The sequence below is a fragment of the Falco biarmicus genome, chromosome 1, assembly GCF_023638135.1.
Source record: "Falco biarmicus isolate bFalBia1 chromosome 1, bFalBia1.pri, whole genome shotgun sequence".
In the NCBI taxonomy this organism is placed as follows: Eukaryota; Metazoa; Chordata; class Aves; order Falconiformes; family Falconidae; genus Falco; species Falco biarmicus.
Genome location: NC_079288.1, coordinates 83,054,262 through 83,067,073, shown reverse-complemented (window position 1 = coordinate 83,067,073; position 12,812 = coordinate 83,054,262). Strand labels below are relative to the sequence as shown.

General features: G+C 39.9%; 1 protein-coding gene across 3 annotated transcripts in view; it reads left to right on the top strand.

The window, feature by feature from the left end:
* Positions 1 to 12,812, top strand: part of LOC130150356 (charged multivesicular body protein 3) — a 35,163-nt gene that overhangs the window by 6,383 nt on the left and 15,968 nt on the right. Inside the window, exons 3-4 of one of the 3 annotated variants that reach the window (XM_056341249.1) lie at positions 6,373 to 6,488; positions 8,608 to 10,739. The exons of 1 other annotated variant lie outside the window; for it this stretch is intronic. In XM_056341249.1, the coding sequence (XP_056197224.1) occupies positions 6,373 to 6,488; positions 8,608 to 10,186 (1,695 nt within the window). In that variant the 3' untranslated portion in view covers positions 10,187 to 10,739. Of the gene's footprint in view, positions 1 to 2,882; positions 2,984 to 6,372; positions 6,489 to 8,607; positions 10,740 to 12,812 lie in introns of those variants that run through there. One more of the 3 variants, XM_056341267.1, reaches the window with a different exon arrangement.

Genomic DNA, 12,812 nt, shown 5'->3' with positions numbered 1-12,812 from the left:
AGATGTCTCAGAATTAATAAAAGTACAGACAGTCATGTAGAAACTTACTGGTGTTATCTAGAGTAAGTCAGCTTTTTTCCATACTTCTAATAAATAACTCACCAGTCCATTTATAATTAATTGTATTTCTAAATGCGAATTGTCCAAATGTTTTTACTTCTGTTTATCTTTACTTCTGTTTATCTATGAGAGGATAGTTTGCAAACACAGCTGTTGATTATAAAGGGTTCTATGAAAGCACGTAGGTAGCTTAATTAATAGACCAGTTTTTGAACCTTTGTATCATTGTGGATCCTTAAAAATCTTCCAGCGAGTGCATGGATTCTTTACAGTAATATTGGGCTTCCTTTGCTCATTTACCCTCTACAGGCACTGTGGAGGAGTTTGTAGATCTGCAGGAGCCTGGGTGTCTCAAACTGGAAACTGCTGAACCAGACTAATGATTCTCATATGCACACTGCCTTCCCAGTTCATTAAAGAAGTTAAAAATCAGTGTTGCCTTTGGCAAAACCACAGTTTGTTTCCCCAAGTTGAATGTCTGCACTCCATGCAGAGACTGACTTTCTGAGGCTGGGCAAGGATTGACCACTCCCGAGAGATCTACCTGTATGTGTGTGTGTGCAGCAGGAAATGGTGTCCCTTACTTTAATAGGTTTTGTTCTTCCTGGTGGTTTGAAGCCTGTAACAGTGCCCTAGTGCACAGATTTTATGAGTACTTGGAGTTATTATCTTAGTGGCTAAGCTGTAAAACCAAGTTTTGACGATTCATGTGTACGCAAAATAGTGTGCTCTTGGTATGAGCAGGTGTGCCTGACACCTGGTCTCCTAGCTAGAACTGGTTAAAATAATGAGAGTTGAAATACCATGAAATGTTTGTTCTGCATTTGTCCATCTCTGAATAATTCTCATGCCTTGTGATATTTGAACATTTCTAGTTGTGAGTGAGCTTCAAAATTCACTGAAATGAAATCTTGTTACCATGGCCTGTTTTGAAATCTCTACATACCTGTCTAAAAGAGATTGAACAAGGTCTAATTTAAATGCACAGAAAATGGGAGAATGTTTAAATGAGGCTACTGTCGTGTCGTGCTCAGGTACTACAGGGGTACCAAAAAAGGAGTCTGTCTCTGCATATTGCATTGCTGCAGCAAACTCTTTAATGTCAGTTAAATTCCTTGAGCCTCTTCAGTTTCTGTCACATCTTTTACTTGCATTTTAAGAGTGTATGCTTTGTAACAATTCAAAAAAGAAATCCTTAATGATAACTGAAAATTAAGGAGCAACTGCATCAATGACAGTTATGAAGCAGTTATTGCAATATTGATGTGTCTGCCCAAGACACTTTTGTTTTAGATTAGGCAAGAGAGGCAAAGTGACTTGCTGACATTGTCCTGTTTTTCCAAGTGTTTATATCTTTCTGTCTCCAGGCTGTTTGCTTTTAAAGTTGGTTTGCTTTTTTTAATGTTGTAACTATGACTATCTTAACATAGAGATAAAAATCATTCTATTAATTACGTTCTTGATTGGCCTGTTTTGGGACAGTTCTGTCTAATTCAAAGTCAGGACAGCTCTTCCAATGCAAAAGCTACCTATTCAAATGCCCGTTGAAATCATCAGGATTTCAGTAGTTTCAGTATTACATGTCCCCAGAATTCTATTTTCATTTTGTTTTCTGTGGTATCTGAAAGCTACCTTCTTAGGTGTTCATGGAAACTAAACAAGAAAACTCAAAATGTGTAGAAATGAAGGATATTTCCAAGCCCCCATCTTTCCATTTTTACTTTGCACACCTTGGTGGCATAACCTACCTGCAGTATTTCGCAGCTGTCAGCTGAGGATCTCCTGTCCTTTTGGAATATGGTGTGGTCTTCCCAAATTCACAGATGGAGTACGAAGAAACTTGCGTCTGAGACTTCAGAGGAAGTTTGTGGATGGATGCTCAGTGAGGGCCTGGCCTTCTCTCCAGCATCTTCCACTAAACATGCTAGTAATTCATATGCAGAGATGGTAATTTTGACCCTGCAGTTAGAGCTAGTCCTGTGGCATAAGTTAGGTGTAGATTACGGAGCAGATGATGTGGGGTTGTTAAATGGCAGGGTTACTTTGATCCTATTGAATTCTTTTAGCTGATTTAAGGTGATTAATGTATTAATTGAGTTATCTTCATTGTCTTATTTGTTACTCTGGATACTCTGTTACTCTAGGATATTTTACAGATTGTGAACACAGATAATAACAAGAAAAGCGTCAAGGGTTTGTGTTCCTCTGAATGTGGTGTTTGTTTCCCGGCTGTGCTGGCTGATCTCATAAAAGATACCTTCTATGAGCTTTCTCTTTATTTCTTTAAAATGAAATAGAGCATATGACTGAAAGGGACCTTCTTGATGAGCAAGCTCAGCTCTCAGCTAGGCTGTGGAATGTGTGTTTATAAAATACCTTGCTGTCTCTCTTAAATCGTAAATTGTGTGAGTGTAATACTCCTATTGACTGTTCTCAGTTGGAACCGTGTATCTGACTCCTGGCTTAAGCGTATTCATGGCTAATGTGTTCCCATTGCACTTAAATTGATGTCGCCCTTTAGTTTCACTGACTTCTGATGTTTACTCCACGACTCCCAATACATAAGGTCAATCAATCTGTTTGTTTTGTCGGGTATAATATATCCTGGGCTTTGCTTATTTCACAGCCAGTTAATATTGATGGCTCATAGTTCCTTTTGGATCAACTAATAGACCCAAGCTTTTTCTCCCATTGCTGTTTCTAACTGATGAACTCCCTGACTGTCCTGTTCATTACTGAATTCAATTTCATTTCTGACACACTGCATTACAAGATTTGTGCAAGCTCTTTCTTACGGCATTATAATCCTCTTTTGTACACAGACGTGCTTCCCAATTTTATGTCATCTACAAATGCCTTTGGGAGACTTCAAGTTTCTGCAGGAAGGGCTTTAATAGGAATATATGCTGAACTGAGCTCTAAGGTAAATCTATTAAGAAGTGTGCTAGACCTTTTTGGCATTTTCATGTTTTCTTGCCTTAGCCAATTTCTTACTCGCTTTAAAACTTTTTTTTTAACTTGCTATCAAAGCTTATTTCCAGTTCTCATGAAAATTTTCCATGTGGCACGATACTCTGCCAAACTACAGACAGGGCACTACACTCCCTTTGTGTTGAAACTCCGTTCTTTTCCTCCAGGAAAAAATGGATTTTTAACTCTCAGTTTAATCAGGAATTATACATGTTTAGTAGTTGTGTGCTGGAAAGGGGTGGAAAATGCAGCCATCTCTGCACCTTTAAAATTTGTTTGACAGTTTTGCATACTGTTGAGATAAAACAGGTGGGATAATTTTTTCATTTGCTCTTAAATATAGTTACTAACTTGTGATTCTCCTGTCAAAATGTAAATAGTCTGACAGGGGTTTTATAAGAAATTTTCACAGGTTCATCTGTGATTTTATGTGCTCATTGTATTACAGTTTTGGGATGGAGATTAGCTGCTTACTCTGATTTAAGTGCATTAAGTTATTTGAGTTTTGTTTCCATCTTCAGGTGGTGCAGTCTCTTCTCATAAATAAACTCACTAACCTGTCCATGGCCAGCCATCTCCTTCTCATTGAAAACTGAGTCAGAGCATTAATTTCATTTTAAAAAGAAAATTACCTTACGCTTATATCCTGTCTTCATTGTATGGTGATCCTGCTGCTTTTCCCCCTGTTCTGTTCTTACTCATATGATTGAAAAACCTTTTGGTGCAGCTTGTAGTATTCTTTGTGTGCTCTAACTCAAAGTGCTGACTCTTCCTGAAGGTTTTTTTTTTGGTTTCTTGCATATCTTTCTTTGTTAGCTCTTCCTTTTGACCTTTTTTTCATTCCGTGTAGATTCTCAAACTGTTTCTGACATCTTTTTGGAAGTGGTTGCTAGGAAGAAGTGCAGGACTTGACAACTTTTTTCCCCCTTGCTTGAAATACATAATCCTGATAGCTTTTAACACTTTGGACTTGAAGAACTTCCAGGCCTCTTCCACATTCACATTCCTGGTCTCAGTCACAGATTTTAAAGTTAAATTTCTTAGCTTATCAAAGGTGACACTTAAGTAAAATCTGTTACAAGTGTTTGCAGGTTATCTTTATTTTAAGCTTAATTACATTGTGATTACTTAACCTGCAGTATTTTCTCAGACTCCCTCATCCACAGACATGATGACTACTTTCCAAAATACAAACCCTTGCCTCTGTGTGGTGAACTCCCAATGTTCTAAGTGGGTGTTGCCTGCAAGGAGCAGCTACAATGGGGATGTTTATTTGGTTTGGGGTTTTTGCCATAATGACATAAAAAAGCACGAGCCCAAGAAATTTTACAAATCTTCAGTGTGCAAAACCATAGTAAGGTTCTCTCTATCTACTTACAAAATACAGACTGCTAGTTCTGTCATTGTCCTTCAGCATAAATAACTTTTTCAGTTATTTATTTTTAAGAGGAAAGACTTTTTCGTAGGAAGGGAATTAAACTGTTATTTAAAAATTCACCAGTACAAACAACCAGATGACAGTAAAAGACACCACTGACTTTATTTACAACAAATCTTCTCTTGACACTTAAAATCAGTACTGTAATATCAGGCAGAAGAAACAGTTGAGCAGGATCGGGCCTCCTGCACATCGCATTAGCCTAGTTAAGAGCTGTGAGAGGCTTTTGCAGAACATGCACACAGAATTTTGGAAGAAACTGATCTCTGAGTAGTTGTACTGAAGAGTAATCCAATTATCAATGTTTTACTTCTATGCTTACTAATAAAGCATAGTGATTCCTTACTATGTTGGATGGATTTATCATGCTGAAGTAGCTCTGAAGATATACTGGCATTAAGGCGCCTTTAGCAATGTGGTGTCTTTTAGTTGAAGTACATGAAAGAAGTTTAAAATATTGAAAGTAATTGCTTCAGTTACATTGGGTGATGTAAAGAAGCCTCAATAATAGAGCAGATTTCCCGAGCTGGTTGTCTCAGTGCTTGAAGGTTGCATTTAGCTAATCAAAAAGGCTTTTCTATGTGATGTGTGTGTTTTGAGAATAGCTGGAAGGATGTTTATCTAGTCGTTCACCTCTGGTTTTATGTAAACATTTTAGGCTCAGTGGAATGGGGGTGTAATCTGTAACTTCAGTTTAACTCTGTTTCCCTGCGTAGAATGTTCTGCTTAGGGAATTCTCTTAAGTGTCTGAGAGGATGCTGCTTACCACAAAGCAGGCAGATTTTTTTGAGTCTCAAAGGCCCGACACGCTTTCCAGGTCTGCCTCTCAGCCTGTATATAAACTCTTAATCATGGTGGCAACCAAACTTCCAGAGGAAAGCTGACATTTGAGGCCATTAAGTTGGGAAATGATTGGGAGAAGTTTAATGGTAGGTAAACAAATACCTAACAAATGGAAGGTTCAAAATCTTAATTTAAAATTATATAAGTGGTTGCCAGTAAGCCTGCAGAAGCATGTGATGCATTTCTAAAATAGAAAATGTGACGGCTCATGGAATAACGCATGATCAGTCATGTTATTCAGAATTACCTGTCAGCTGGAGGCAGGCAGGGTTTTCTTTTTCTTTTTTCTTTTTTTTTTTTCCCATCCCTGTACAGTTCCAAGTCAGAAGATGAATGCTTACTCTATCATTTGCATCTGCAGAAGCTTACGTCTAGGTAACCTGAAGTACTACTTTAATATACTAGGTTAGAACAAATTAGACTAAATCACAGTGAATTGCCATCCTGAAATGGCAGATGGGACAGTGGAGTTGGTGGAACAGTCACGTAAAGTTAAAGTGAGTCACTGGCAAAGCTGGAGGGAGTCAAGATTTTTAGGCATTACCTGGGGGTTTAATCACTAGTTTCCACTGCTTAGAAATTATGGTTGGCAGTCTGATGTAGTACCAGGTTCCAACTCATTTTACTTTCTCTGAGACAACATTTCTTTGTTACATTGTAACTTTTCATCGAGAACTGCAATAAAATAATGGTCTTTTTTTTGCTGCGAAGAAGGGGGACCTGCTGCATCCTCTTCCTTTCTCTTCTACTATGAGCTGGTTAATGATAGTTTTGTTATTTTCCCAGTGTTTTTCTTAACTACCACTGATTTTAGTATCTTAACAGGTATTTAAAATGATGATGCACTTTTGTCTTCCTGCAGAAACTATATTTCTGCTTTGGAGCTTCACTCTCCAAAGACCTTTAGTGTGATTCCTGGTTGTATATACCTACTCTATATTCTAAGAGAAGAGGAAAACAGTATCAAGGGTGACTAGATCTCTGTTTTCATGAAACTTGCTCAGGAAACTCAGGAAGCAAACTTGGTGTGATACTAAATTATTATTTCCTTTTGGTAATAGGTCATAGCAAACGACAGGAGCCCACTGGTGGGTAAAGTCCACTGGGAGAAGATGGTGAAGAAAGTATCAAGATTTGGCATACGTACTGGCACTTTTAACTGTTCCAGTGACCCCAGGTATATTCTCAAAGGATTATCTAAATCCCAAGAGTATCTTAAGGCTCAGCTGTGTTCTGGCAGCAGGGCTTGCTGTGTTGTAAATTAGCTGTGACAAAACATGGCTTTATTCATGGTTTTATCTCTACTAAAGCCTGTTCAGAATTCTCCATTACATTATTCACCAGCAGCATAAACACAGATCTGCAGCTTCCTAAAGCACCATGTGGGAAATACATGATTAGACTGTGTAGAGCATAATACAGCAGTGGAAGGGAATGGATAGAAGAGTTTGGCCTTATAGTCCAGGCATTCAGGGACAAGAACACTGCTTGCTTAGGACAAAGCCAAATATATATAGCCCATGTAAGAGAGCTGGATCAGTTGCAGAGTTGTTAAATTGCCATCTGGAAAGGAGGAACACAGGTTAGCATGAACCTTGCAAACAGTGCCTGCTTCTCAGGATTACTGACAAATCCTGTTCCCTGACAAATGTGTGTATGTTTATAGATAAACTTGCACACACCCTTTGACAACATATAGTGTGCTGTGCAAGGTTCACTGTTGTTTGCGTATGATTTTGACCAAGGAAGAAGAGCAGAGCCAAAGAAGCTATTAATAATTTTGTGCTGCTGGAAAAATAATTTTTTTGAACATTTGTTGGAAGCATTTGCTTCACGTGACAGGAAACTTTGTCAAGAAGTCCAGTGGCATGTATGGATGTGCATGTCTTGCACAATTTAAGTCCTAAATGTTTACATAAGTTTCAAAGTTAATAATAAGATCAGATTCTTAGACTTTGCAGTGCTTATGCAAAATAATCTTGTATAATCAAAATACTGGCATTTGAACATCTTAAATTTGGCAGTGTTTCTCTTTGCATAGCTCCTGACTATTATTAATGTTATGATCAAATACTATGTTTAAAATTAATTCATTTTTTCCTAATACAGGAAATGTTTTGTTGAGTAAACCCTCATGAATAGTTTTCTTCATGTTGTAGCTGAAATTCAGAAGAGCACTACACGCTACAGTAGTCAGGATACTTTTGTTAGAAAGGAAACATCTTATGGCTCCTTCTAAAAATGTTACGTTCAGATTCCTGAGTGGCAGTTGTAATTGCCTAAATACATGTTGATAGATCAAAACCAGGGAGGATGTATAGGTGAGGTGGCTAGTGAATGAGGCTGATGGCCCCTGTTTCAGTGTGCAGGGTTCTCAGACACAGCTTGCCTGCCTGTTGGCTATGTAATGCTTCGATTGTTGAAACCTGCCAGAGGCTTCCTGAAAGGAGGACTAGCTAAATTGGGTGGCATAACAATGCTGGTAGGAGAGAGATGCATGAGATAATGGATCTTCTGAGTCATCAGACTCTTCTCATAGTTACTGGGGTCTTTAGCCTTGAAGAGCCTCTTTTAGGTATGGATTTGGAGTTCATCCCCTCTCCGCTCCCTGCCTGCCAGACAGCGGGGGTATGCTTTTGGCGCAAAATCATCCAGCAGCGTGTCTGCTTCCTCCTCCACTGGTCTGTGATGACCTCTCTCACCAGACCTCTTAGCCTGTCTGCATCCTTCCTAAATGGCCCCAGCAGGAGGTGGATGCTTGTCAGCTTTGTTAAAGCAACTGTGAACAGGCCAGTGTCTTGTTAACTTCACCCCACTGCTTCTTGGCAAAACTAGGATGGAAGGAAGCACTGGGAAGGTTACCTGCAGGCTCAGGAACTGTGTGGGACATTGAGTTACGCTGTAGTGGTTATCATCTTAGCTGGAAGGCCAAGAAAAAATAGCTTCTAATACTAAAGCTTTATAATGAAGAGTCAGCTTGTGTATTTTTAAAATCCAGTTACAAAGCATGAATATACAGCCTTGTTTACTATAATGACCTATGAAAATTAATGCTATTCCTCTTCCTGTTTTATGAATACATATCTCTCTACAAGATTTCTGTAAGATAGATTACAGATGTATTGTAAGAATAAATACACTTTGCCAGAGACTATTGGCTGCCTGTATTTCCTACTACTATATATAAATGTTCCCAGGTGCTCAGCATGTCTCATTTTTGGGCTCGTAACAGAAATTCAAGGGCTGCAGCACCAGGGTTACGAAACTTGTCATCTAACCTGCCATTTTCTTTGTAGATACTGCAGGAGGAGGGGTTGGCTGAAGTCCACCCTCATTATGTCGGTTCCACAAACCAGTACCTCCAAGGGAAAAGTAATGCTTAAGGAATATAGCGGGCACAAAATCGAAGTGGAGCATATTTTCAAATGGATCACAGCCCATGCTGCTTCTCGGATCAAAACCATCTACAACTCTGAACATTTAAAAGAAGAATGGAACAAAAGTGACCAGTACCGTGTGAAAATATACCTGTTTGCCAACCTTGACCAGCCTCCGGCGTTCTTCTCTGCACTAAGTGTAAAATTTACTGGAAGAGTAGAGTTTATTTTTGTGAACGTTGAAAACTGGGACAATAAAAGTTACATGGCAGAAATTGGTATCTACAAGACACCATCGTACATACTTAGGACTCCTGAGGGGATTTACAGGTATGGAAATAACACTGGTGAATTTATTTCACTACGTGCCATGGATTCTTTTTTGCGCTCATTACAACCAGAAGTGAATGATTTATTTGTCTTAAGCTTAGTTTTGGTTAACCTGATGGCTTGGATGGACCTGTTTATTACACAAGGTGCTACTATAAAGCGTTTTGTGGTTCTTATAAGCACTTTAGGGACGTATAATTCATTATTAATTATTTCCTGGCTCCCTGTGTTAGGTTTTTTGCAACTACCATACTTAGACAGCTTTTATGAGTACAGTTTAAAACTCTTCAGGTACTCTAACACAACTGCGTTGGCTTCTTGGGTAAGAGCTGATTGGATGTTCTACTCTTCACATCCAGCCCTCTTCCTCAGCACATACCTTGGTCATGGTTTACTAATTGATTACTTTGAGAAGAAAAGAAGACGCAATAACAACACCGATGAAGTAAATGCTAATAATCTGGAGTGGCTGTCAAGCCTGTGGGACTGGTACACCAGCTACTTGTTTCACCCTATTGCTTCTTTTCAACACTTTCCTTTTGACTCGGATTGGGATGAAGACCCGGATCTGTTCCTGGAGCGGTTGGCTTTCCCGGATCTCTGGCTTCATCCTCTGATACCAACTGACTATATAAAAAACTTACCAATGTGGAGGTTTAAATGCCTTGGTGATCATTCTGATGAGGAAATATTGGAAACCTTTCAAGACGGTGAAAGTGACTCTGACAGTGAAAACAAAGAGGTCTTCAGTAGTGAAAAAGAAGTCTCGGAGGACGATGAGCTAAACACATTTCATAGGCGCAGTGAAAGAGAGCCTCGGTGCAGTGTTGAGACCTGTTTGTGTGCCAATAAGTATTGTCATCATGAGCCCTATGAACGGAGAGTGAGGTCTTACGGCTCATACAGCACCGCAGGTGACATGGAGCCGGACTGGTCAGCCTGGCCCTCCGACATGTTGCACTGTACAGAATGTGTTGTGTGTCTAGAAAATTTTACAAACAGTTGTCTGCTGATGGGCTTGCCATGCGGCCACGTGTTCCACCAGAATTGCATCGTGATGTGGCTGGCTGGTGGGCGACACTGCTGCCCCGTCTGCAGGTGGGCTTCATACAAAAAAAAGCAGCCATACACACATCCGCAGCCTTTGTCGAATGACTCCCCATCTTAGCTGTGTGCTGATGTCCTTTGTAAGCTTTCAGGATATTACTGCTTGCCTTTTAAATGTTAGTCACTTAAACGTTTATGTGGTTTGAAGTTTTAGTTTAAATGTTAGTGCAGTGAACTAAAATATACATGATGCTAACGTTAACAGAATCATTTGGTTGCCTTGTATGTTGAACTGAATGCATACTTATCATAAGTACAATAACTTTTTCTTCTCAACATCTGGAAACTTGATGCTGTTTTTGTAAGCACAAAAATCAAGCCTGCAACAGAAGTGTATTCCAGCAAACATTTACAAGTAAGGATGTGGGTGAAATTGAAATTCTAATTGGAGACAATTGCTTAATTTAAGTGTTTCTTATTTTAGAGTCTGTTCAGCACATCTTTGTTGAATAATGTATGTTGTAAGACAGTACCATTTAAAAATAATTCAGTGAAATAAATTATTTTAAAAGGAGATTTGTAATGTTAATTGTTTTGATAAATATTTTGTGTGTATGGTTACAGATGTCTTGCTGGCCTGATTTATCTGTGAAGACAATAAAAATATAACACAACTTTTGTGACTAATAAATCATCTCCTAGTGATGCAGCATTGCTCCAGTGTTAGCTACTGGCCAAGCAGAAGGTGGTGGTGGTTCACTGGGAACGACTTCCTTCATTAAGTCCTCTGCATTGTGAGGTGCTTCTCTGCTTGAGCGGTGTTTTTCCAGTTGATTACAAACTGCTGTATCAGACAGACTTTCTTTTACCAGCTGTCTCTCCAGCAACCTCATCTGCAGACATCTAGGAAGACTTAAGAAATGTTTCATGCCTCCAGGCACCATCTGTCCTCCCAAGTGGATATTCTTGTAATTATTGGAAGAGCTGTTTTTAATTGTATTTTTTTCCTCTCTTGTTTCCTTTTTCCTATTGCAGTACTGAAGCAGGCAGGTAGAAGCGGCACAGTATCACCAGCTCTCTTGTGGTCCAGAAAGTAATTGTTATTCCAGTTGATGCCTGCCAGTACATGCCCTTTATCTGTCATTACAGCCACAGCAGAGCAGCGGAGAGGCATAATGAGGGCAAAGATCACTTCTGCTTCCAGTTTGTGTGGCAGTGTGATGCTTAGCCTATGTGCTTATCATGAGTAGCTGGGGTTGAAATCCACGTTGTTTCAGGCCTGTCTTGAAACCTGCACTGCACTGATGCCTCACCATCCCAAAAGGGGAAGTGGCAGTGAACTTCTGTGGATATAAATAAGGCTGTAGTTGATACGCTGAAGTGCACAAGCCAGCTGCTGTATCACAGTCCGCTGTTGCCTTTTGCTGGTACCTCGGCATTTTGCCAGTGAGCAGTAAGTTCAAGCAATGCTGTGTCCTCGGGGCACCATGTGCTTCTGGAGCGAAGCTCTGCTGCTGACAGCTGACCTCCAAGTACAAAGCCTAAGCAGCTCCACTTCTGTGCACAGGTTCAGCCTTATTTGCAAACCATTATGCACATCAGTTTCAGCTGAAGACTCGTTTTAATGACCTCAGTTGCTCTACTACTAGTCCAATTCTTTTGATGAATGACACAAACTGCTGTTTAATTAGCAGGAGAGCCACAGAGGGCACATCCATATAGGCAGATAATTATGATCAGTAGATGGCTGTGACTGAAGGTTCGGTCCCCTTGTGTCCCTTAGCCTGGGTTATATGAATTGTTGTGATCTGGTTCCTGGTGATGCATCTGTTTCAAAATCTACAGCAGCTGGTGTAGTGTATCGGTAGTCCCAGCAGGAAAGAAACTGAAAAAAAAGCAGTTGGATATATTTATTTCATTAAATGCTCATGTCAGTAGCAGCAGAAGCATCCAAGTAGGTTTGTTTTCTGTGTAGTGCAGAATCTCAGAAAGCCCTTACTCAATGCGTTGACAGTTTAAAATCCGGAGAACAGAGCAAAGACTGCGCCTGTAACAAGGTCAGCAGTTTCGTTGCTTGCTTGTTTTGCCTTGCTGGGCTGGGTTGTGCTAGTACTTGTAAAGTGTCTTGAGTTAACTGAGATGCTAAATGTTCTTGGAAGTAGTGTTCTATTCTCTGGCATCTTGTGCCTGAATGCTGGAGACCAGCTGTCAAGAGAAAATGTCAAACGATTGATGTGAGATTACTTATTTCAGTAGGTTTAATGAGGGCAATCAGTGTTTTGTGCTATTTAGAGAGGGCAGGTTTAGATCATTTCTGAAAGTCTTTGCCAGTCTTAATTTCAGCAGTAACTGTTTTGTTACACCGCTGGTACCCAGTCAGAAAAAAGAGCTCTCCTTTCCAAAGCGTATTTAGACCTGTCTTTGTTCTGCATTGTTTTTTTGGTAGGAGAGAAGACAAAAGATGAACTGTACGTTTTTGTACCTGTAATTTAAAATGTCTTCCTCTGGGAACTGGATGATGAGTGTAAGTATAATTGTATGGTATTAAGAGTTAGATTAATCTAATGCCCCCTCTTTCTTCCTAAGCTTGTGCACTCCTGTGCATGGGTGATTATTTCTGGCCCTCTGTGTCTCCACTTGTGCAGCGGGGCATAAGGAGATGGTGTGACTTGCTGGAGCTTACCCCGCAGCACCCAGCGGGGTAGCTCCAAGCTGTCCCATTGTTTTGGCCAGGTGACCCGCCGTGT